This window comes from Protopterus annectens, chromosome 5.part1, assembly GCF_019279795.1.
Source record: "Protopterus annectens isolate FY-2018-M chromosome 5.part1, PAN1.0, whole genome shotgun sequence".
Lineage (NCBI taxonomy): Eukaryota > Metazoa > Chordata > Ceratodontiformes > Protopteridae > Protopterus > Protopterus annectens.
The window spans coordinates 627,633,798-627,660,926 of record NC_056736.1 but is presented as its reverse complement, the minus strand read 5'-3'; the positions used below and the strand labels follow the sequence as shown (position 1 = coordinate 627,660,926).

Below are 27,129 nucleotides of genomic sequence, written 5' to 3'. Positions count from 1 at the left end.
TTTCCCACATGCTTTTGGGAGACTTGATGCATTGTTTTGCAAAGTTTAGCTGGACCTGGATGTTCTTCTGTGTAAGAAAAGGCTTCTGTCTTACAACCCTACCCCCATAGTCCAGACATATGGAGAATACAGGAGATTGTTGTTACATATAGTACACAACCAGTACTTGCCAGAAATTTCTGCAGCTCCTTCAGTGTTGCTGTAGGTCTCTTGGCAGCCTCCCTGACCAGTTTTTGTCTGGTCTTTTCATCAATTTTGGAGGGACATCCAGTTCTCTGCAACGTGACTGTTGTCCCATATTTTCTCCTTTTTGATGACGGTCTTCACTGTGTTCCATGGTATATCCAGTGCTGTGGAAATTATTTTGAACCCTTCTCCTGACTGATGCCTTTCAACAATGAGATCCCTTCGATGCTTTTTAAGCTGTGTGCGAACCATGGCTTTTGCTGTAGCAGACAACTGAGTTGTTGTTGTTGTGTCTTTTGGCTTATCCCGGTTAGGGGTCGCCACAGCGGAACTCCGGTCCGCTAATGTTTGGTAGTGGATTTTTACGTGCAGAGTTACCAGCCCTGACGCACAACCTTCAATGAAGGCACGCCCATTCACACATGCCTCCACACAGAAGACGCTCTAGCTGAGAATCGAACGGGACAACGTCTTGCTGTGAGGCGACAACGCTACCGCAGCACCACTACCGCGGAGTAAATATCAGGAAAATCCTACTAGGACAGCTTATTTGGGGTTAATCAGAGTCTCTCTAATTGATGGCAGGTGTGTACCCAAGAAGACTGAATGCTGTAATTAAATCCAAAGGTGCTTCAACAAAGTATTAGTTTAAAAGGGTGCGCGCACTTATGCAACCAGCATATTTTACATTTTTTTATTTTTTATATTTTTCCCCTAACAGATTTGTTTGCTTTTCAATTGAATTGTACAGGTTATAGGTCACATTAAAGGTGATATATATATATATATATATATATATATATATATATATATATATATATATAGTATTGTCTTGTTCTTTTATTATTTATTATTAAATATGTTTAAACCTATCATTTTGGCTGATCTGTGTAGAGATATTTAAGTTCTGAGAGTACTTGCGTATTTATTTGGTGACACTGTGTAGGCCACACCTAATAGGCTTGCTCATGGTCAAACTACCAATCTGAAGTTGTTAATCTTCTTCCATTCCTCACTGATGGGTACAGTTCCGAACCCTCGGAACCGAGTCGGCCAAATACCAAGCTAGCATACACCAAACTCTCGAGCCATGCGACTACCCACAATGCCCTTCATCACATACCCGAGATCTCGTTTGCCGCACAGTCATATAGCAGCGTTTTCACCAAGCTCTCCAGCTAAGTAGTCTTGACTTATTTAAACTGTGTATTTCTCCAATAATTTCTCTGTGGATCTGTTTGCCGGGCAAGCCTACAGTCCCTTTCTGGACCGGCCTGAATCTCCTTCCGGGATATCGGTTAGGTCTGCCAGGAGCGTGTCCGAAATAGACATTGTTCGTCTCATGGGTTAGGTATTCACTGCAAGAGGGATCTCCAGACCCTGTTCCGCTCTGGCTGTTGGGATTCTTACTCCTTCATATTCTCCTGATGGGGATCTTTTGGTTCCAAGGCCCCCTTGCCCATTGCTTTCAATGGGATCCCTTCCTTTGGCACCGACTACTATGATGCCTGAAGCATCTAAGCCCTGGTGAGTGTCTGTACCGATGACAGCCCGCCTTACTCAACCCTTTGTTTTGGGGGTGGAATATTCGGTTCCTGCCCCAGCACCGACGGCCTTTTTGGTTCCCGTGTCAGATCCGAGAGTTATATCTGCACCAAACCCCTCTCAAACTCCAGTCTTGGAGGTGGGTCGTTCAGAGTGGGGTGTGACCTCTGTTCCGATTCAGTCCTCTTCAGTTCCGGGCTCCCATCCCTCTTCGGGTGGGCCCGCCTTCCGGATTATGGAAAGGGCGCTGGCGGCTAGCAATCCTCCTCCTTCAGCTCTGCCTTTGGTCCCCCCCAACTCAGCCATCACCAGCCCTTAGCAGGGGACCACGAATCCAAAGCACCCCCTTTCCGAGGCCTCTTCGGACATTCCCACCGAAGAGCCCCCTCTGAAGAGGGTTTGCAAAAGAAAACACATGGACTCACCTGAAGAGTCCCTTACTGAGGATACGGATTATGATGATGGGGAAGGTTCCCCTAGATCACCCCCTAACGATGTTTCCTTTGGGGACATGTGGAGATTTTGAGTCAGCGGGGTGACTGGAAATCTTTCACCCCTTCCCCAGAGGAATCCGTATTCCTACAAGCTTTCCGTTTCCAGCCCACTACGTCCTGGGTGACCCCTCCTGCAGATGAGTTGGTCAAATTCATCGTGCAGCGAGCGTGGAAGAGTCTGGATTCAGTAGAAGCTATCCCCAGGAGATCAGACAAAGTACTTTCTCCTCCAGAGGATCAACCCCATTGGTCAAAAGGCTTGCCAGTAGACGCTGTGTTGGTGGAGACGGCCACAAAGAAGGACTTGGCAGAAGAGAGTCCTGCTGTTCATCCACCCAACAGGGAGTCCCGGGCTGTGAACAGGTTAGGGAAGTGAGTTTTTGCTGCAGCGACCTTTGCCGTGCTTTCACTGAATTTCTTGGCACACTTTACGATACTCCAGAGAGACCTGATTTCTGAACTGTCTGTTAGCCTCGCGGGTCAAGTGTCGGATGGAACATGTGACAAAGTGGCTTCCCAACTTGCCACCCTTGAAGCGATTTTGAATTCCTTCATGAGGTTGCTCTCCCACGTAACCGAAGGAGCAGCTAGAGCAACAGGTGCTGGCGTGGTTGTCCGACGTCATGCCTGGATGTGCATTTCTGACCTACCAGATTCTTTCAAGTCTTCCTTTTTGAACGCCCCTATTGAGCCCTCTGTGCTCTTTGGTTCAAGGATACTTTGGCCAGGTGCGAGCAGGACGGAAAGACCTTGTCTGCCGTGGGCCTGCACTTCTCCAGACCGCAACGTTCCTTCTCCATGAACCAGAGGAGTGGAAAGTTGTGGCACAAGAAGTCGCAAGGTTTCTTTCGTGACGCACGTGGCAAGGACTCCTCCAGCGGCAGAGGGGGGTCCGACAGTGGAAGACGCCCTTTTAGGGGCAGAGGGGGTTACCGGAATCAAGGCTCCAGAGATTCTTTCTCTGGTAGGCCCTATCAGCACTCCTGAAGCATTTCCCAATTGCTTTCCTCTGGAAGCAGTCGGGGCACGTTTCTCTCTGCACCAAGCAGCCTGGTCCTCCATTACCGATGATCCTATGGGTGCAGAGAATTATCACCAGAGGCTATCATATTCCCCTGAAATCCTTTCCAAGACCTCAATTCTCCCTTCCGACGTACCACCCAGTCAAAGGAAGGAGGCAGCTTCTGAAATCAAGAAGCTTCTTCTAAAGCGTGTCATCCAGAAGATCCCCCCAGATCAATTTGGATTACGGTTCTACTCCAGTCTCTTTCTGGTGTCAAAAAAGACAGGGGACTGGAGGCCCATCCTGGATCTCAGTCGTTTGAATGAGTCAGTTATACAGACCAAGTTCCGCATAGTCACTATTCAATCCATCCTTCCATGCCTTCGGGAGGGTGTGTGGATGTGCTCTTTAGATCTCCGGGATGCATATTACCACATCAAAATGGACAAACGCTCCAGGAGACTTTTGCGCTTACAGTTGGGAGCCAATCATTTTCAATTCAGAGCCCTGCCTTTCGGTCTCTCGATGGCCCCCAGAGTATTCACAAAATGTCTTACAGTGGTGACAGCTCACTTGAGACTTCACAGATTCCAGGTGTTTCCTTATCTGGACTATTGGCTCCTCTCCTCCCCCACTGAGCGTCTACTGACCAGGGCCCTTCGCCACACTCTGTCTCTGGCAGAGTCTCTGGGTATTAGTATCAACTGGGAAAATCAAACCTTCAGCCCTCACAATAACTGGGATTCATAGGGGCTGTGTTCAACACTCAGCTCGGCCTAATATCTCTTCCTCATCACAGGCTCTTAAGCCTGAGAACACAAGTGCAAGTGATACTCGACCACAGGAAAGTGTCTGCAAGGGAAGTTCTGCATGTTCTGGGTTCCATGGCGGCAGCCATTCCCATTGTTCCATTGGCCAGGCTTCATATGCGCCTGTTACAGTGGCTTCTTCAAACTCAATGGATACACAATCATCATCCCTTGAATGCACTAATCCTCATCACCGATCTGTGCAAACAGGATCTCCTCTGGATGAGAATGGACGAAAGTCTTTGGTGTCACCCCTTTCAACCTCTTCAGCCCAGTGCCACGGTGACTACGGACACTTCCCTGATAGGGTGGGGGGCCATTTTCAGGGAAAATCTGTTCAAGGCACATGGTCTCCTCTAGAAGTCGACTTACACATCAACGTTCTAGAGCTCAGAGCTGTATTACTGGTGTTACAAGCTTTCCACCCTCTTCTTCCTCTCGGACTGATTGCTATCCAGTCCGACAACATGTCTGTGGTCTGGTACATCAACAAGCAGGGAGGGACCAGATCTTACCCCCTTTGCTGCGAAGCTATGAGAATTTGGCAGTGGACGATAGCTTCCAACAGTTTCCTGATTGTTACACACATCCCGGGGAGTTCCAATGTGATTGCGGACAGGCTGAGCAGATGCATCCTGCTTCCTCATGAGTGGTCTCTCAACCCGAGAGTGGCGGAGGAAATTTTCAGCCTCTGGGACCGGCCTTGCTGCGATCTGTTTGCCTCCCCCTCCAGTACAAAGTGCAGTTGCTACTTTGCCTTCTTTCCTCCACAGGGGGAGTCCCAGAGAGATTCTCTGACTTTCGATTGGCCCACGGGTCTCCTGTACGCTTATCCTCCCATCCCTTGATACCCTTGGTCTTAAGGAAAGCTACTCGGTTGAGAAGCAGAATGATACTCATTGCTTCGTTTTGGCCTCGTCAGGTTTGGTTCCCCTTCCTTCAGCCACACCTGCTCCGACCTCCTTGTATTCTAGACTTCCGTCAGGATCTCATTTCTCACCCCCAAGTGTTGTCGTCTCCAAATCTGGCCACGCTCAAACTGACAGCTTGGTTGCTCCACTTCTGTTAGTAGCCAGGCTTGAACACTCTTCTCCGGTACGGAATATTATTTTGGCCTCCCCTTCTACCAGAAAACTTTATAAAGACAAGTGGAAACATTTTTCCTTGTGGGCACAAGAGCTGTCTCTGGATCCTTTTTCTGTTCCAGTAGCTACAGTTCTTCAATACCTGACCAAGCTTTTCCTTAACGAGGCTTCTGCATCCAAGATTCGGGTGCATCTAGCTGCCATTTCCAGTTTCCATGATGGTTCAGACAGAATTCCTATTATTTCTGCTCGTCTGTGTAAGACCTTCTTGAAGGGGATTTTTCATTCTAGGTCTCCCATTAGGCAACCTGTGGAATCATGGAATCTGTCTAGGGTGCTTCAAACTTTGACCCTACCTCCCTTTGAGCCGGCTGCAACCTGTGATGTGAAGATTCTGTCCTGGAAGACCTTGTTTCTGGTGGCGGTTACTTCAGCCAGACGTGTATCAGAGCTGCAAGCATTATGCATTGAGTCCTTATTTGATTTTCCATAAGGACAGAGTATTACTTCGCACCAATCCCACTTTCTTACCCAAGGTGGTTTCGGAATTTTCTATTAATCAGCCCATTGAGTTGCCCGTGTTTTTCCCTAATTATGCCAACAAAGGGGAATACTGTATCCATTCCTTGGATGTCCACAGACAGTTGCGTTTTTATTTGGACAGGACAAAGTCATTTCGAAAGTCAGATCAGCTTTTTGTTGCCTTTGCGGGCTCTAGAAAGGGATCGGCAGTGTCTAAAGTTGCCTTGTCTAAATGGCTTAGGGATTGCATCTTCTTTGTTTATTCTCTGGAGGAGGAATCAGCTCCTGGTCGCATTAAACCTCATTCCACTAGAGCTGTGGCCACTACTGTCATCTTTCATGCTAGGGCTTCCATGGATGATATTTGTGCAGCTGCCACCTTGGCTAAACCCATACCTTTATCAAGCATTACAAATTGGATCTGATCTCCAGGGGAAGAGCTGCCTTTGGCTCTATGGTTCTCTGGAATGCTCTTCCATGAGGGCCACCCAGATTCTGTAGTAGCTAGGGACTCGATCCCATCAGTGAGGAATGGAAGAAGATTAACAACTTCAGATAAAGAAGTTATGTCTTACCATAATGTTCCATCTGAGTTGTTGATCTTCTTCCATTCATCACACCCTCCCATCTTCACCTGCCAAAGGCTCCTGGCAGATCTTCGGGTCGTTTTGATGTGTTAGGGTGTTTGGGCAGAGATGGCCTCTGCCTTTGTTTCTCTTTCTTATATATGTTTCTACTATATGTTCTGCAAACTCGATCTATGGTATGAGATGAAGGGCATTGTGGGTAGTAGCGTGGCTCAAGAGTTTGGTGTACGCTAGCTTGGTATTTGGCTGACTCAGTTCTGAGGGTTCGGAACCGTACCCATCAGTAATGAATGGAAGAAGATCAACAACTCAGATGGAACGTTATGGTAAGACATAACTTCTTTTTTGTATTAATAGTAACATTACATAGTAAGATTGGACACCCTTTGTTAAGAGCCTGAATGTAGCTGATAAGGAGTTGGCTGGCAGCAGTGATGGATAACTACCTTATAGTCTGGGTAAAAGGGGGCATAGCTAGTAAACCTGCACCAGCCTTTCCTGTGTGTGTGTGTGTATGTGTTTGTGTGTGCATAAATCAAACCTCAAAGAGTGTGTGTGTCAGCTACTTGGGCAGGGAAATGAAGCACTGGTTGGATAGCGAGGGTGCTGGAGGTCTTCACCTGACCACTCAGCTGAGATCTCATCTCTGTAGCTGTGCCAGTGGCTAGTCTTGTTGGGGATCTGGAGAAAGAGGGAGAAACCAGCCCCGGGCTGACTGTGGTCTCTGTATGTTCTTAAGGGAAATTGCAGGGAGCTGCATTGGGAAATACTGTATGTGTACCTGTTCTCTTCCCAGTGTACATCCCCCACTGTTGCCAGTGGTGAGGATTGACGCTCTTTGATTACTGGTCCAGAGGTGGGTCATCACAGTTTCAAAATATCTTGGATGGAGCTACTTCAATGAGGGGATTCTGAGACAATCCCCCAATCAGGTTCATCTCTTTCCACTTCTCATACAGAAACTTTACACCCAGGGTTTCATAGAGCTGGTACCCTTCCTGGAGCTAGGAAAAGGCTTTTATTCAAGACTCTTCCTGATTCCCAGAAAATAGAACATTTAAGTCCATTTTGGATTCTTCGCATCTCAACACTTTTCTGGAGGTACCATCTTTCAAGATACTTTCCCTGTTAACTCTTCTTCTTGTTATCATTCTTCTGTCCTTTCTGGTTTCTCTAGACTTAATGGATGCATGCCTGCATATCCCTGTTCACTTGCAGAAATTCCTCAATTTTTCTGTTTTTCATCGCAGTTTCTCTGCTTTGCCCTTAAACCCCAGGGGCAGTAGATAAGCCAAAGTGTCTAGCCCCAGCATTTGACTTCTGCAGGACTCAGGGAATACAGATATTCCCATACTTGGATGATATCATTATCCATGCCTCTTCCCAAATTACTCTGCCACTGCAACATAGTTTCACCATCTCACTACTGGAAAGATTGGGGTTCACCCTCAACTTCAAGATGTTTTTTCTGAATCCCTTCCAGGACCTGGTCTTCTGGGTTTGCAGACTGAATACTTGCCTGATGACAGTCTTCCTCCTTCAGGAGAGGGTTCTGTCACTGTCCACCTTCTTCCAATCCCTTGTCCCCCTACATTCCACCCTTGCAAGAGAAATTGCAAGAACCTTGGGTTGCATAGCAACAACCATTCCTATGGTACCCTCCCTTGTATTACACATGGGAAAGATCCCGTGGTATCTGAAATCCCTTTCTCAATATTGTCACCCACTGGACTTCCAAATCCCTCTCATGCCCTTTCTGAAGAAGGAATTACAGTGGTGGATTTTTCAAATTCAACTCAATCTGGGTCTTCCCTTTTGCCCAACCAACCACTGCTAACCAGGATCTGAACACAAAGCATCCGATATGGCTTGGGGTTCACGAATGGGGTCTGAAAGAGATCAGAGTCAATGGTCCCCCAATCAGATTAGGGAACACATCAGTGTCAAGGAACCCTAATCCAAGCATTTTAAGCATTTTACCACCTTTGGAATCCAGGGCATCTCGGGATTTTCACAAATAACACCACAGTCATGTTATACATCTACAAGCAGGCAGGGACCAAATCCTACCAGCTGTGCAGACTATCTCTTGCATGTGACCAAGGTATGAATGCAAATCTGTTCCTGCAGACTGTTTTTATATTTCTTTCAAAGACAATTTTCTCGCAGTTTCTGTAAGCAAATCCATGGAAGACCCTCATGAATGGATGTTTTAAGAGAGGTCATCATGGACATGATCCACAGATGATGTGTCCCTCAAATAGCTCTGTTTGCGTTCACTCAGAACAGACTGCTGAAGTTGTTTTGCTCTAGGATGCCTTGTCTCAAGGCCTGGAGAATGGATAGCATGTCTTTTGGCTGGGATGTAGTACCTATGTGACTTTTCTCCCCTTCCTCTGATCCCAAAGGTTCTACTGAAGATCCAAAGGGACAAACCAAAAATTTTGATTTTTGACTCCGTTTTGTCCCAGGCAACAATGTTTTCCCCTTACTATAAGTTACCCCACAAAGTGGGGTTGTTCACATTGAAGAAGGGCTCTCTGCTTTATCCCAACTTACAGGGCTGTAAACCTTGTGGATGATGGTCTTAATCCCTTTCAGAGAACATGCTTCAGGTACTCCAGTAGGAGTAGAAACTTATTACTATGAACTCTTTCTTATATCTTCAAATGGAAAACCTTCTCTGTCTGGTGTCTTAAGAAAAACCCACTTCAGGTGGGAGTCCAATACACTTTTATCCTACTTGTCTGATCTACTCAAGACTGGACTTACCTAGTCTTCCATTAAGGCACACCTGTTCGCAATCACTGCCTGCATGCCATTGAACCCCCCCCCCCCCCCGCCTTCCAGAGTTGAAGTCAAACAATTTTTTAAAGGTGTCTTTCACATGGATGCTCCTAGGAGGGCTATTCCACTCTCCTAGGACCTCAGCTGTGTTTTAGAAACTTTATCACCCTTTGAACCAGTGGCCTCTACCTCTCTAAGATTTTGTATGTGGAAGACATGTTTACTGGTTGGTCTTGCATGTTTCAGAAGGGTTTTTAAGCTTCAAGTTCTTATAGCCATCCCTCTCTTCCTCCCTCCTTTATCTTTCATAAGGATAGGGTTTACTGTGAGCTGATCTTTCCTTCTTTCATGCCCAAGGTATTTATTTTTATTTTACATTTCTTAACAGGGAAATTCCATCTGGACTAGGTCCATTTTTAGCGGAGGCCCAGGGAGAAATGCTCCACAATGGTTAACAATAGTTAATAATAAAACAGAGAAGTTACGTTATGCAACAGACAAACAGATATTCATATATATAGCTGGCTTTAGGCACCAGCGAACCCTGCAGTCGCTGGGGGCCCCCTGTTCCTGGGGGGCCCCAACCACAGCACATTGTCTTATATTGATATTTTATAATATGTCTGTCAAACCAACAAAATCTAGTACAGCAAATTTGTATATTTAATAAAAAAAGGTTGATAATAATATTGTATCTCCTTTAAAATTAAAAAAATATCATGGATATATTAACAGGGTTTTTCAAGTAACATGCATCACAATTCCATTAAATGTTTTACCACTGACATGTTGTCTCTGGCTTATTTAAAACTTGCCAGTAGACATTCTCTCCACTAAAATTAACAACATAGCCAGCTTTTGGTACCTGCAATACCCGTGACTGCAGGGATCCCACTTAATCATCCTTGACTATATGGGGGGGCACACAAAATCTGCTGTTGGCTGGGGGAAAATGAGGAGAAAATAGTTGTATTAATTTCCTAACTATGCCCTTTAACCTGAACAGGATTGTGATATGACCCTTTTAGGATAAAGCTAATAATGAACATGAGCAAGGTAAGAACAGTAGCCCAGAGTGACCAATCTCAGTGTTTACACTGGATTTTAAGAAGAGCTAATGCTCTTGATCATTGTGAATGGTTTTCTCTTTCAAGGGAGTTTTGTAAATATTTGTAGAACACCAGATACTATGACTTTCAACTTCTTTGTTGAATTCTGCACAATGCCAAAAATAATAGCTGAATAAAGCTGCAAAATCAGGAACACATTTTAAATACTACTCTAACTCTCTTAAAAGTTAAAAGAATAACACCTTTCGCATCATTTAGCAACTGTCTATAATCCTAAATGATTTACCAGCAAATCAAACTCTGTATGATGGGTACAGCAAAATTATGAAGAAAAGTCAGGGAAGGTCTGTGAAATCAGGGACAGTGACCTCAATGAGGTAAATAAAAGTGACTTACCCTACTGCTGTTTGTTGACTACTAAACAGCATTCACTAATCTGGTGTAGCAGTACCAGTGTTGCACAATGTGTTGCTATTTGCTGAAATAAGTAGAAGCTAGTATTGCTATAGCTTATGTGTTTGTGTGCAAAAAATATCATAGGTTTTATTTATCAAACGCCAAATAATGTCGGGACACAATCATCATTTTTCTGGGTATCAGAAAAAACACAGCTAACAAAGTAATTATATTTCAAAAGGAAGGCACAAAATATATCACATAACATTTAGACATCTAGGCCTTCTAGGAGTCTGGTGGCTCCCACTCCCCAGACTGTATAAATGGATATAGGGGGTCCCCTTAATCATCCTTGACACTGTGGGGGCCCCACAGAAGCTTTTGTTGGTTGGGAAGAAATGAGGAGAAAAAAAATTGTATTTATTTTCTGATTATAGTCTTTATCCTGAACAGCGTTGTGATATGACCCTGTTGGGATAAAGATGATAATAGCCTGTATCAAACACACCCATTCTAAAACCAGCCCTGCTAAGGTGTGTGTGTGTGTGTGTGTGTGTGTGTGTGTGTGTGTGTGTGTGTGTGTAGAGAAAGTTGTTGTAAGTTACATACTTGGGGGGAGGCTGGGAATTGTGTGAGTATTGTTTCTTTAATTTTCATCTCAATCAAACCTTAGAGGTGTACACAGAAAATCATTATAGTTTGTGCTTGGGCTGGGGACAGTGTGGAAATTGTTTCTTTTACTTTTTTCACAGACCTCAGAGGTGTACAAAGAAGGTTGCTATAGCTTGTGTAGAGGCAGTGAGCCATCTAGGAGCAACAGAGTAGAATTTGTTGCTGTAATCACTATTTTTTTCACTTTCCTCAAAATCACACATCAAGCATTTATACAGATTGCTGCTTTTGGGGGTCGGGGCGAAGTGTGAGGAGGCATACTAGGTATACATATGCCAGCAGTCACCTGAAATACATGACAATTTCAACTTCTGCTTTCATCCCAGTCTAACACCAGAGGGATGCATAGCCGCTGACCATCTTTGTTTTTTGGAGGTTTAGGGAGGCATGCAGTACTTCCATACAGGTTCTGTGTGTATTCAAAACATTTGTCTTGTTAGTTTATTGTCAGCTACTATTTTGTCGGCTTTGAACATTAAGCCTTGGGCAAAATTTATGTATTCCTTAAAAGAAAAAAAAAGACGAAAATCTCTTCTTATTAATGATTTTTGTTTAATCCACAATTCAATTAAAAGTTTGGGAAATGCTCTAAATCTATCACCCCTATGGCTTCTGAGAGCACTGGCTTAAATAAGTTATTTCCTAAATTGTTATTACTGTACTGTCTTGATTAGGGAAGCTGTGATGAAAGGATGCAAGAAAAACAAAGGCTGAACAACAAAATTAATTTCTATCCTTAATCATAATTTCTGTTCACGCTATCACTGGATGAAAAGGTTGTGTGAAGAGAAATAAAAACATTTTAAATTTTTATCAGAAAATATAGAAAGTTATGGCTTCTTGAAAAATCTGAAGAGTAAGGCAAAATGTGAGAAAAGGAAGAAAAAAGGAATATGCATGTTATGGGGAGCACTGGAGGATGTGTATGTATGTATGTGTGTGTGGAGGGCTGAAACAGTAGGCAGTGCCTAGGGGCCATTTTACCCAAGTCCAGCCCTGTCAGGAGTTGTAATGATTAATTGCTGCAACTAAGTACCCGTAACTGTGAATGTCCCTTTGGGAGATGGGCCAACACATTGTGGTACATAGGCCTGGTGTAATGTAGGAGCATAGTAGCTACAGGTCAGTCTGAACGTACTACTTCTAAATGTTTGCAGCATGAACTAAAAGGTTGTTTAAGAGAGGTGGCAGTGACAGAGTGATACTTAGTGTAGAATTACCTAGGGGCTCCCCAACTTGACATTTGCTGGGGGCCCACAAAATGCTAACAGCAGCCCTGTTCATATAAATATAAAGACAGTCAAGACACTTTTCAGCAATTAGAGAAGTTTTAACAGCAAGGATTAGGAGGTGCTTTCAGTCTGGAAGAATATCAGTTATTTTAGTACTGTAGAGCATTACAGCGAGTAACTTGGTAGTTGTTCATGGGTATAAGGGGGAGGGGGAGGAAAACCTTAAATTTAAATAATACATGGGCATAGCCAGGTATTCATCAGATGTGAGTTGAGGGAGTTTTTGAAGTGTGAAGTGGTGGAAGTAGAGGTCAGTGGAGGGGGAAGGCAATTCCAGTTTCTAGCCACAGTATGGGAGTGTAGTGATTTTTCTGCAGTATTGTTTGTCTTAGTGATACAGAGGAGCGATTTGTCACTGGAGCGGAGAGGGCGATTTGCTGTGTAGTGAGTAAGTAGCTGAGTTAGTGATGGGATTTTATCAGGTTATTTAAGAACGTTGTAGGCAATGACTTGCTGGTGATAATTTAAGTAGTTGTGGTAGTTCTAGCCATTGTAGGTCCTTTAGAGCCAGACAGTGATGTGTTCTGACGGTGGAGTTTTTAGCAAACTTGGCGATCTTATTGTAACATGACTCTAGTTTGTCAATTTTTCTGATGTGGGTGAAAATTGGTGCTGCATACATTAGTGTGGACAGCAGGTGAGTCTGGGTTAGGGTCATTCTTACTTGATCTGAGAGGAAGTTTTTGTGCCTATATAGTGTACCCATTTTTGTGAACCTTTTTGATGGTTTGGGAGATGTGGACATCATAGTGGAAGGTTATTGTCAATTTCAATGCTGAGGAGTTTGGTATGGATAGAAGGGGAAATAGTAGTGCCATTTTTAGAGGTGATGGTAAAGGAAAGGGGAGTAATCTTTGATTTGTTGGGAGTAAATAGTAGTAATTTGGTCTTGTTGGGGGTTTAGGATGAGTTGGATATCAGAGATCCATTTTTCTACTGAGTTAAGGTTTCTTGGATGAGTTGTAGAATGGAAGGAGATGGGGCTGTGCAGATCAAAGTTGAATCATCTGCATATTGAATCAGTGTGGCATGTTGGGTTAAGCTATGTAGATTATTGGTGACGATAAAAAAGAGACGTGGGCCCAGTATGGTTGCAAGTTGAGGGGGGGTAGTGCACCTTGCCATTGGACAGATTGTTGCCTGTCAGATAGGTAGCTTCTGAACGAGGCTATAGTAGATAGGGCAAAGGATAACGAGGCTAGGGAATCTAGTTGAATGGTGTGTGTGAGACCATGTCAAATGCTTTGGATAGATCCAAGAAAATGGCAGATGTAAATTTATTGTTGTTCCTGTGCTGATTAATTAGATTATTGAAAGAGAGAGGAGCAGTGGTTGTGCTGTGATTTGGGCGGAAGCCATGTTGTGCGATGGAAAGGAGTTTGTGTGTTCAGAAATGTCATGATTTGAAAGTGTATGCAGTTCTCTAGTAGTTTAGACAGGGGGGATAGAATGGCGATGGGTCGGTAATTTGAGAAGTCATAAGAGTTACAGCTTTTATGAAGACGAATAATATATGAAACTTTCCAGAGTTGTGGGATATGGGATTCCTGTATGGAGTGGTTAATGAGGATGGAAACAAGATAAGATATAGATTTAGCGGCCATTTTTAGGAAGCTAGCAGGTAAGTTATTAACTGCAAGGGTGGTGGGTTTCAGTTTTAGAAGGAGTTTTTTAATTGCAGAGGTGGGGACTGGTGATAGAGTAAAGGGGGGAATGATTTCTAGTTCATTGTCTGGGATGTATGAGGGGCTATTTTTGGATAGTTGGCTGGATAATGCTAGAATAGATTGTGTGAAATGGTGGTTAAATTGAGTGGCTATGTCCATAGTGTTATTGGTGGAGTAGTAGTTTTGCCTGGTTTTAGTAAGGTTGACTGACTGCCAAAATTTTGGGGGTTTTTTTTTTTGAATATTTGCTTTGGGCACCTAGGAAGTACTTATTTTTATCAAGTTTGGTTTGTTCCTTGGCCTCGTTTCTAAGCTGTTGATAGTTTTGTTTGGAACAGGTGGTGTTTTCCTTCTTCCAGGTTTTTCAGGCTTTATCTCTGGATTTTAATAGGGCTCTAGTGTCGCTACTTAGCCATGGTGCATAGTTGTTTTTTACTCTAATTTTCCTAGCAGGGGCGAGCCTGTTAAGGATATTGGTAAAAGTAGTATTAAAGTAGTTAACTGCCTGTTCTAATCCAAGGGTTTGTAGTAGTTCCCGGTTACAATGCCTTAATACATTATTAAGATCATAAGGATTTAGGTGTCGGTCATCTCGTATTAGTCATTAAACTATGGGCTCGGGTAGATTGGTGCCTTTGCGTAGTAGGAATGTGGGGAGATGGTCACTGAGAACATCTGGTAGGCAGCCTGTCTGGTAGTTTTGTTTGGGGCAATTGACCAATACCCAATCCAGAATGGATTGTTTTTGTGATTTTTTTTGTAATCTGTTCTAGTGGGTTCTTGAATGAGTTGAGAGAGCCCATAGAGGTTAATGTGGTTAGTGGGGTTATTGGAGTTCTAGGCAAACCAGTCAGTATTTAAGTCACCTAATAGGATAGTTTCTTGTGGTAAATCATCTCTTGTCCACTGTAAGATTTCCTCTGTTATAGGAGAGTTATTTCCTGGAGGTATGTAACAGCAGAGAATGTTGAATTTTTTTTTTTGTTTTATTAAAGCATAGGACTGAAGTAAGGGTTTCGTCATTATTAAATTTAGGTAGAGGGGTTTTAAGGGGTTGGAGGTTGTGTATTTTTAAAGAGAATGGATACCCCACCTCCTTTTCTACCTACTTTATCCAGTCTTAGGATATTATAGCCTGGGGGGAGGAATTCTTCAATTTGGATGCTAGGTTTTAGCCATGTCTTTGCGATAGTCAGTATGTCAGGAGCATAATGGGTTATAAATGCATGCAGATCAGGTATCGTGTTAGCAGTACTTCTTGTGTTGATATTAAGAATTAATAGGTCTGATATCCATTTGGTTTTGAGTGGACCTGGGTTTGGGTGTATGTCACCAGAGATAAGTAGTTTCTCACTTAACCAGGCAGTACATTTGTCTAGTTTATTCCCAGAGCCACAGAATAGGTGTGAGAGGCTCTTCCACTCCCAAGATGTGCACATATAACTTGGATTCTGTCCTGATAAATCAAAAGATTGCAGGGAAAGAGACTAGCTCTTTGTCTTCTTCAAGTTGCATAACCCTTTCTCCAAACAGACCACCTCCAATTAGATTTCTAAATCCATTTCCTTTTGTTTTTCCTTCCATGGCAAGTCCTTATTTTCACCTGTGAAGGCTCATTCTACCAGACCGATTTCTTTCTCTGGTGCCTTCTTTAATAGTATTGAATCTAGATTTATTCTAAAAGTAGCCGCCTGCTGTTCTGTGCACAGCTTTACAAGACACCAATGAGCAGATTTTTTTTCAAGATCAGGGATATCCTGTGTCAGATTTGTCTTCATGGATTTGATAGACAGCTCCCCTGTCTCTCATCCATGCACCTTTCACAATTCTTGTGTCTGCTTTTGTACACCTTTGTCCACAAGCTGAGGTCATATGTTGGATGTACAAGAGTTTAGAAGGATTTTGGCTTTGTATACTGGTTACCTTGGCAAGACAACCCAAAAGTATTGAATACTGTAGCAGTGATCAGTAGGACATCTAATGTTATGGTAAGTTCCGATGCAGCTGTACTTTCCTTCATTCAGGGCAACTGTTCTTTTATTCAGAGAGCACGTCAATAAATGCCAGTCAAGTACTGAATAGTAGGGATTATGGGCCATCAGGTAGACTATTTAGATGTAAAGTCGATTTGACCGTGGCAGCTGCTCTCTGATTAGGCTGCATTAAGCTGAAAACAAGTTCTTTAATTCTTTTACCTGTTTTACAACAGACAATACTGCAGCACTACAGTCAAGAAAGCCAGATGGGTGCCTATTGGTACAAGTACTACCTTTCTTCTTAATCTATAAACTGAAGGTCAATGTTCCCCATTAAGATTCATAGATAGTTACTGGTTATGTGGTGTAGGAAACCATTGCGGAGCCAAACCCAAGTTTCCAGTTGCCCCAGAGCTCTGTCTAAGTGATTTGCTCAGTCTCATGGTAGGCAGATGGAGGCTGAAGAAATCAAACCCTGGAATACATCAAACAACACTTTAAGCCTTAATTCTGTGCAGTAATTTCCAGATAAAAGGTTCATGGGCAGTTACAAGGCATGTGGTGATGGAAATCCATTGATGAGTCTAGTCCAGATTCTCAATTGCCCCATAGATCTAGCTGGTTAAGCGACTTATTCAGAGTTGAACAGCAAGCAAAAGGATGGAGAGGGACTCAAACCCTTGACTATAGGAAGCAGATCATTAACAGCTCATAACCTTAATTTTAGTGGTGAAAATCAACGAAAACTACACACTACAAGCAAAGGAACCTCTATTCCTAGTAAAGTAACCACTGGGATATTAGACCAATTGTACTCACAATCAGCTGCCTTTAAGACCTGGCGGACTCCTGGCGGTGTAGTCCCCGCTCCGCTTCGCTCGGGCTCGCTCCGCTCCCCACCCTGCCCCCATATCTCACCCGCCCCCACTACCTCTACATTTATAAGACCAAATAGCCCCTCCCACCACCCCTCCACCTATCACAACCGCCCCTCAATTTGCTAATACCACTCCCATACACTCAGGCCTCCTCTTTCACTAAGTAAAATCTTCCAGCCCTACCACCCCACCTCCTCTCCCTCAGAAAAACATGGGCAAATTCACACTGACCTTAACCCCTTTCATAGCAATAGGCCTACTTATTCCCTACTACCTAACTAGATACGAAAACCAAACTCTGTTGGATATTCCCTTCCCTAAGGGATACACTTCCAGCCATCCAAACCTATCATCTCAAGCTATCCCAACTTCTCTATACCCTGATAAAAAACTAAGCCCTAAACCGATACATCTCACCCTCTACCACCCTAAGATAGTTAACAATAAATCCCATTCCAAACTGCTATGTAAACTTCAAAGACTCCTAGACCACCTGAAAAAATCTATCACCACTTATGGTGATATCCACCCCAACCCAGGCCCCACCACAACCCCAGACTCAAACACCTCCAAACTCACCTCCTCCTCTACTGGCTCCCTGCTCATATTCCATCTTAACTTAAGAAGCTTAAATAACAAAATTCACAACCTACATGCTCTCCTAGCCACCCACTCTCCCGACATTATGTGCTTATCGGAAACATGGCTAAAACCCTCCACTAAGGACGAAGAGATAATCCCACCCGGGTATAATATCCACAGGATAGACAGGAGAAATAAAAGGGGGGGTGGAATAGCAGTTATGTATAAGAATACAATGAATGTCATCAGGAATTCATTACAACCTCCCAAAGTTTTTAACGTTGAACTCATTGCTCTAAAAGTTTGCCTAAACACCCAAAAATCCATTAATCTTATAGTAATTTATATCCCTCCAGGGAAGAACATAGAAAACTTAGAACAAACTCTTAGCTGGCTAACCTCTAACTACCCTCAAGAAACCATTATACTCGGGGATTTCAATATTGACTGGTCTCACTGCACCGCTAGTATTAACCCCCTTCCAATTAACTTACACGGTTTCTCCCAAAATATCTTATCTCCAACCAGAATTGACAACGCTCACCAAAAAGAAAGCACCATTGACTGGATTCTAACTAACAAGGATCCACTCAATTATAGCTCGGGAACTCTTCCCAACTATCTTAGCGACCACCTAATCACCTATATAATTAAACATAAAACCTCATCAACTAACCCCCCTTCATACAGATTAGTAAGAAATAAGAAGAACTTTAATCCACTACTATTCCTTGCAGAACTCAAGTCCTGTAACTGGTCCATCCTAAAAACCCTACCCTTACAAGACAGTGTTACTCACTTTAATAACACTTTCCTTAATATACTTAACTGCCATGCCCCCAATCGGCAAATTAGATCCAAAGAACGTATAGCACCTTGGCTTACCAGAGAAACTAAAACTAAAATCAAACTCCGTGACCAGGCTTGGAACAAATGGAGAGCCACCAAAACTCCCCTAGACCGCATTAAATTCCAACAGCTCAGAAACTCTACTAAAACAGCTATAACTCTAGACAAAAAACAGTATTTCTGCCACCTCCAGGACAAACACCAGAATAACCCAAAGAAGTTCTGGGCGGGATTCAATAACCTCCTTCATCCTGGTAAATCTAGCACCCCCACCCCTGAGAAGCTTATAGGGAATGATCCTGTAGATATTGCCAACGCATTCAACTCCTTTTTCACAGAGACCATTCAGTCTCTAGCCACCCAGCTAACTACTACTTCCTCACCACCCAATCCTGTCAATAACTCAGCCCCACTTTCCTTTAAATTAGAACCAGTACCTACCCACTACATCCGCTCCCTTTTAAAAAAACTAAGACCGACCACCCTAGCGGCAGATCACCTCCCTGCGGAATACTTACAGATAGCATCAGACGCTATCGCCTATCCCATATCAATCCTGATTAACAGAACCATAAAAGAAGCCACCATCCCATCTCTTTGGAAAATCTCATACATCATCCCTCTCCACAAAGGAGGTGCCTCCATGGAAACTTCCAACTACAGGCCGATAGCAATCCTGTCTCCATTAGCTAAAATCATGGAGCGGTGTGTACACAAACAGCTTCTAAAATACCTAACCCTCAACAGTCTGTTGTCTAACTCCCAACACGGATTCCGCCCCTATCATAGTACTACTACGGCCCTCCTCTCCTTTACTGATTCAATAAACAACAACCGTAACAACAAACTCATATCCGCTGCTCTTTTCCTGGACCTATCAAAAGCCTTCGATATGGTCAACCACCAGCTTCTGCTCCAAACCCTGGATGGCTTACATCTCGATAACCTGGCCCTTAGTTGGTTTAATGCTTACCTCTCTGGTAGGCAACAAGCTGTCTTATGGCAAAACAGGCTATCAGGCCTGCTCCCCAACACCATTGGCGTCCCTCAAGGCTCTATACTTGGTCCCCTCCTCTTCTCAATCTTCATTAACAATCTTCACCTAGTCATACCTAAAACCACCTGCATTCAATACGCAGATGATTCTACCCTTATCTGCACTGACATCTCTCTCCCACAACTCCAAGTCAAAACCCAGCACTGTTTTGCAAAAGTTGAAAAATGGTTCTCTGAATTGAAACTATTACTTAATCCAGCTAAAACCAAATTACTGCTCTTCTTCCCCTCAGCTACCACTCCCCTAGGAAACGAACTTCTAACTCCTAATAATATCTCATTCCATGTCAAATCCGCCAACGGGACCATTATAGAGCCTGTCTCCAACACCAAACTACTTGGAGTAACTATTGATCACAAGTTGAAATTTGATATACACATCACCAATTCCATTAAGACAGTGAACAAAAAACTTGGTTCCATGTATCGTATTAAGAATTTTCTCACCCCTCATGCCAAGCTAACCATTGCCCGCACTCATCTCCTCTCTACCCTCCTGTATGCTTCCCCTATCCTATCTTTCCTCAATAAGCGTGAACTAAACCTGCTCTCCGTTGCCTACAATCACATAGCCAGATTTATCACAGGTACACCTTACTGTACCCACCACTGCCTTAACCTAAAGAAACCTGGCTGGTTGGAACTGCCTAATCTTCTCAAATTCACCCAACTCACGGAAGCATTCAAAATAATCAACCAACCTGATAGAGCCCCTGCCCTGAGCAAAATACTAACTCCCTACTCTAACCTTAACTGCCTCCGATCAGCAAATAGCATTCAAATACAAACCATTAAATCCAAGAATTCGGGGGGCGATGCCCTCTATGCCAACTCCATAGGGAAACCCTGGAATTCCCTTCCAAATCACTTAAGACAAGTAACTTCACTTAACCAATTCAAAAACAATCTCAAAGAATTCCTAAAATCACACTGGTTATGTCCTTGTTCAAAACCAGACTAAACCCAACCAATCAACCGCAACCCTAGTCTCGTCACCCCCTTATAGACCTTGCTCCTCCTCACCAAGGCTTCTATACTTCAATCAACCTCCTTCTCATATGAATGATTACTTAGTTACATGAATTTGACTTCTGTACTTGTTTATGCATATGTTAATGTTAATTTTTTTCTCTGTATGTTTATATACTGTTTGTCTTCTCACTATGTTGGAGCTTTTCTCCCCGGGCCTCTACTGAAAAAGGACATGAATCCAGTTAGACCAGCCCGGTCAACAAATGTAAAATAAAAAATAAATAAAATAAAATAGTGCTAATTACCAGACTTAATTTTGCTTTAGACAAGGCAGACCACTTATTTATATGTATTTGTGAAAGCACATTACTTTGTAGACCATCATATATACTTAAGCATCTACTGAAAAATGCCTTCTTTAAAATGGAATGATATCCCACTGGAAATCGGGAAAATAAATCTTGGAAATAAGTGCACAAAGCAACTTACAGAATATCCTAAATCCATAAATGTACTTGTTCTATAGATCCTGGAAAAAATAATACAGTGACAACTCTAACCTTTGTTTTGTTTGTGTCTTTCGGCTTTTCACGGTTAGGGGTCGCCACAGCGGAACTCCTGTCCGCTAATGATTGGCAGTTGATTTTTACGTACCGGCTTGCCAGGCCTGACGCACAACGTTCAACGAAGGTACGCCCATTCAAGCATGTCTCCACGCAGAAGACGCTCTAGCTGAGAATCGAACCAGACAGTGTCTTACTCCTTATGAATATCAACTCTGCCTCTCATATGACTCTTAAGATTGTAGAAAATATAAACACTGCATTTGTTTTCACATTCCTAGAGTAGCTGAATTTTGTTATGATATTGATACTTTGACTAGTATACTTGTGTTCTTTAAATGTACTTAAATTGTGTACTTTATTTTCTGGCACATATATTTGGTGTATTGGCTTTGTCTTGTAATCCACGCTGAGACTGAAAAGGGTCCTTGGACCAGCTCACTTATTCAGTAAACAAATGAAACTTAACAAAGCCACCAATATCTAACCAGTTTAACTACAGCTTTTAATGTATATTTTAAATACTGCAATGCATGCGTTCTGTTTTTGAATGGTGTTAAATAAAAAGAAACATTTTTGACTTGCAGGAAAACTGTGCTGAAATCCCATGAAGAATACAGAGACTACAGAGAAAATCTGTTGAGCAAACCGTTGGTGCTCTTCACCAGTGTCATAAAGAATAATACCGAATCCCCTGTAGGTAAGATGTACATGTTCTTGCACCATGTGTTAGTGTCATCTTCAGCGGTGCTGAGTCAGATGTCTGCCTTGGTAACTGTGCTTACCAGTTACAACAAATCCTTTTGTTTTGACTTGCATAGGACACGCTTAACACTTTTGTTTTCTCTTTCCTGTCATGACCCCTGCTCTCCTCCATCTCCTTACTGTCCCCCTTATACTGCTCCTCTTTCAAGACTGTAAGCCTGTTATCGTTCAGCTTGTTTAATTCTGCTTCATGATTTCTGTTTCTTCATCCCTCCCATTTCCAAAAACTTCATTCTGTTAGTTAATTGAATTCATTTGCTTTAAACCTCATATTTTCACTTCACATTCACCCTCTGAACCATACCTCATGGTTAAGTTTCTGCATTTGGCCATCATCTCATTTAGAGATATTGGTGTTTAGATATAGTCACATGACAGTAAATAGCTGTGGTTAAACAGCTCAGTGTAAAGGCAAGCAGGCATAAATGGTGCAAAATCCTAATCCTGTATTTTATGATTCGGAACTAAGACAGTTACAACCTGGAGGATTGTTGATTTGGAGGGGACTGGAGGATATAGTTCTTTAATGAGACGGTGGTGATGCAATGGACTTCTTTATGAAACTAGTACAGGGAAGCAGACTGCATTACATTTTACATTTTAAAATGTATGTGATACATAGTTAAGTGAACTGCAGAGAGGCTGTTTTGTTGTTCCTTTACAGACAGTTGATTTGTAATAAGCATTTGTGTGAGCACGTACAGTGGTTCTGTGTAAAGACTGTATTTAAGCTTGACCACAGTACAGTGATATGAAAATGTAAGGACTGTGATTGCTGCTTTGTAAAGGAGATAGTGACTGTTCCTTTAATCCTCATATTTCATTTTAGTAATAAAAACATAATTGAGGGAATTGAAGGACAATACCGGTTTATAAAGTTTGTGATACAAAATGTTTACAACTAGGATTGTGTTGTATGGTTTGTTTTCCTTTATATAAATGTATGATTGCCTATGTTGTAAGTGATGGTTTAATAAAGATGTTTCTTGTTTAAAAAGGGGGGCAGGAATTGAATAATTTATGTAATGTTGCTTAGGTTGTGTGATGTATAGTAGTATATGTGAAGTATAATGTTTGTTAATGTTAATTTGTTAATACAGTTTAATTACTTTTGTATAAATGTAAATTTGCCTATGTCACAGGTGATAATTCAATAAAGGTATTTAAAAACTGCAAAGTGATGCTATTGGTAATACTTTTATAATAGTAACTTCATGTAATGGTAGCATTTTAGTTGTGACACCCATTTATTAAACTATATATCTGTTTTTAAAAGCTGTAAACTAATTGCCAGACATTTCCCAATAACTTTATTTTCAATTATCTCTTTAAAGTCTTGCAAGAAAATGATTTTTACTTTTTCTTTGGGCGTATATAATAAAAGATATTACTTGCATTTGATTGACAGCAGAATGAGACAAGTCTGTCTAGTTTCCCATTTGTGTGTAAATCCCCATCAGCAACCTCATTACTTGTCTACAGATCCCATGTCCTCCGGAATACCCCATCCATTCCCCCTTTACCATCTATTGTGTCAGCCCTTTCCATGTGTCTACAGCCCTATTCATGAAGGAGGACTGTCATGTATTCTCAATTAGGTGGTCCGTACAACCTGCTTCTTGTGCTCCCTACTTCACCTCTTGTCTTTTCTGTTCGGGACAGCACATTCACATCTCTGTAATGTAAACTTGTGTATCCATCTTGTGTCCCCTTGTCTGTTCTGATTTTTAGCAAGATGAGCTTTAGCTCCTCTAATCACTGGTTATATGCTTTCCAGCTCATTCCACACACCCTTCCGGTGGCTTTACTTTGGACTTCTTCCAGCAGCATATTTCTTTTCCTTATGTGTCTTCAGACCTGCATATAATGGTGTGGCCTCTCCAAGTCCAGGCAGAGGGGGATCATTATTTGTTTGCTTCTAGAGTCTAACTCCCTGAGGATACATTCCAACATCACCAGATCTTTTTCGTACTATATTGCCATATGTTCCATTTCCCCTAGCCAATACTTAACTCCAGGATTGCTGTCTCAGGAGCAATACCTTACATTTCACTGTACCGAACTTCAACTTTCTTCTTTCTATTGACATGATTACCCTTTTGAAATCCTTCCTTAGACTCTTCACTCCCCCATTATTTACTGCTGCTTTTACCTTCTTATCAACAAGGAGGGGGAGATTGCTCATGTTCCCTCACATATTTCTGAAACAAATGTGCTGAAGATTCATGCAGTATTGTACTCGTCACGTTACACTTTCCTGACGTTGTCTGTTGTGTTTTGTCATTCAGCCATGCAGCAGTCTAATTCTTCAGCCTGTATCCTACCATCAGGCCCTCTGTTTTTTGTAGCAGATGAATGTGCAGAGATAAGTGAAAGGCCTTGGTGAACTCTTCACCAAGTGGTACCATCCTGTCATGTTCTTCAGTAACACAGTCATAAGAATATGGATCGTATTTGACTGTCAGCTTTTTCTTTCTTGCTAGGAATCTTTTTAGGTTGTCCTGAAAACTGTTGTCATGTAGGAAAGAATTCTACCTTTCCCTCAGAATTCTGCTCATGGCATTCCCTTTCACTGATGTTAGGCTCATGGTATTTTTTTAGGCCTGTTCCATTCCTTGCCACTGAAGATAGGATAACAGACCTTTAGTTTCTTGGATTTTTCCTGTTCCTTCCTTGTACAGAGGTAGCACACTTGCTGCATTCAAGTTATCAGGCACATCCGTAGTAGTTGGTCATCTGTTGAAAATGTCCAGCAGGAGATCTGCCAAAGAATCATCAGATTCTTGAGGATCCAGGAAGGCAACCTTGTTGCTGTGCTTCTTTCTTCATTAGGAAAGACAGATCTTTATCCTTCTTTATCTGGATGTGTGTCCACAGCTCTCCCCACTCTGCCTTCCCTCCTTCCCAGTAAGGTGCCCTCCCACTTCCTTTCCACCAAAGTAAAGTATTAATTTAATGCTTTTTCTTTTATCTATTCCTTCTCCCTTGTTTCTACTATATACCCAAGAAGTCCCTTCTGTACCCTTTCTGCCAACTCACTTTCAGCTTCAGCCTTTACTTACCTCCTTTAATACCCTTCTGCCAACCCTTTCCTTTCACCTCTTGCATGCCCTTATCACCAACTGCTTCTACCTGTGTAGTCATATTACATTGACCACTCTTTTTTTTGCCTGTTTCTCAAGCCCCAGTTCACAACCTTGAGTACTGTATCCCTAACCCTTTGATAGTTTATCCACTTCCTTAATTTGGTCCCTGTTCCTTGACTCAAATTTGATTGTGTCCCTGGTTAATTATAATCCACTCCCTTAAAATCTCACAGCATTATCTCTGCCTGTGTATGCATTGTCCCCTCCACTCTAAACCATACAGGGGCATGGGCACTGTTGACTGCTGGTACATTCACCTGGACATCCAGGACCCCCTCTGATTTCAGTTTGGACCACATCCAGAATTATGTTCTTTTTGGAACTGTCTTGTACTAATTTTATTTAGCTAGTTATTTGCTAGTGAGTTTGTTTAGTAACTAGTATATGGACTGGCCCAGTGGCCTTTTTCAACAACAACCTTGGCTCTGACGAGCTGTAAGTAATGTAGCAAGTAGGGTAGCTTAATGTTTAAAATTCACAGTATCATTGCAGATGGCACAGTGTCTTTGAAGAGGGAGCAAACAGTCAATAACAAAAAAAAAAGGAAATTGTCACAGATATTGAGAATACTATGCTATATATCAGGAGTATTAATATAAATTAGAGCAGTAAAATGGAGTTATGACACGTTATTATATAAACAGATCATCATACAATTTCGTATATACAATATATATTATAGAAAAAATTTAATTTGTTTAGGTAAAGCCAATAGAAACACTCCAGTGTAAGGCATGATAATGAGAGATAAGGTCAGTAGCCTCCTATTATTAATTGTGGGGTGTCAGGCGTTGTATACTGCAGTGACAGGGTTGGGGTGCTACTTCATGACAGTCACTGGCATCCACTGGTGCTGACTGGCTGTGTTGGACCTGGAGCCATCCATGGCAAGGATTGGGTAGAACTACAGAACCTTGCTGGAGTAACCTGAGGAGGCATCCCATGGGTAAATGTCAACAAATGTCACAGCCCACTTCAAAGGTGGCGTGCATATCAGATGCTGTATGTGATAGGGAGGCCATGTGGGGCTGTCATCCACACTAGGTATGCCAGGGTCCAGTGAGACCATGTATTCAGCAGGCACCTCTACAAAGTTCTCTATATCAGTGCATATGGGTGTTTGCTGTCATTGTTACTTACAGTAGCCATGCTGAGGTCATCCTTCTGTTGTCCCAGTGTGCTGGTGGAACCTGTGAATGCATGTTAAATGTGACACCGTTATAAGCCCACAGACATATGCTTTGAGTGCCCTACATGAAATGCATAGTGGGATAAATGGAAAAAAATTGCTGCATAGTAGTTTTGAGCATGTACCTTGTTTGGTAGGATGTTGCATTTGTAGGCCAGAGATGGGTATAAGGGCAGGTTTATAGATGGCCATTTTTCATATTCTCTTCACTTTGTGCTTAAGTTTGTGGGTAGTAGGTACCGGATCTGCACCTGATGTGAAAGGCCTTTCATACTGTCTGGAGAGTAACAGCAAAACGTCCCTAACTTCTGTCAGGTACTCAAAGTTCATGGCTCTCCACCTGCGGTGATCCTCTTTATTGTGATGTCCCAAGCTTTTTAGTTTGTATAAATAAGTAATATCTGCAACTCCCCATCATACCCATTGTAGGGACCTATTTAGGCCATTCACAGTATCAACATCCCACATCATGATCTGCCAGATGTAATCATTGACCTGCTGACCTGCACCCCCTTTGGTTAGTAGGTGCCTGCCATGCACGCAGAAGTCCTGCAGTAACAAATCATTCTGTTAGGTTCTGAATATTTTTAGACCTTTCCTCCCCATGGGTGGTGATATTGGTACCTGTATACCTGCAAATAAAAAATGTCATTCAGTGGAATTGGTGTATGCACTAGGCCAAACCATGCACCTACCTATGTCTAGCCCCAACTGTATGTACTGAGATATCACCTGCAGTTGCCAATAAGCAAAGCCTCCCACTGATGTAGGATAGTATACCCACGCAGGTTTGTAGGACCATGGCAGTCCCTTACCCTATATATCACGATATCCCACATAGTTTCCTCTGTGCAGGACAGCCGTACTTCCAACACAGGCATACACAAGTGTGTCATGTGATTATGTGGTGGCCTGGCATGTAAAATGTTAAGGCAGGTGGGTGTCTCTGCACAGACAGATACACACACAAATTGACAAGTCTCTCTCTTGTGGTACCACCACCTTGTTTGCCACATCCGAGGTTGATCATGTGGCCCT

The 27,129-nt window shown here is 42.6% G+C and overlaps 1 protein-coding gene across 1 annotated transcript in view; it reads left to right on the top strand.

Moving 5' to 3' along the window:
• The window catches only part of MEDAG (mesenteric estrogen dependent adipogenesis), a 557,632-nt gene that overhangs the window by 172,799 nt on the left and 357,704 nt on the right, over window positions 1–27,129 (top strand). Inside the window, exon 2 of the mRNA XM_044073243.1 lies at window positions 21,579–21,691. Coding sequence (XP_043929178.1) covers window positions 21,579–21,691 — 113 coding nt within the window. The remainder of the gene's footprint in view (window positions 1–21,578; window positions 21,692–27,129) is intronic.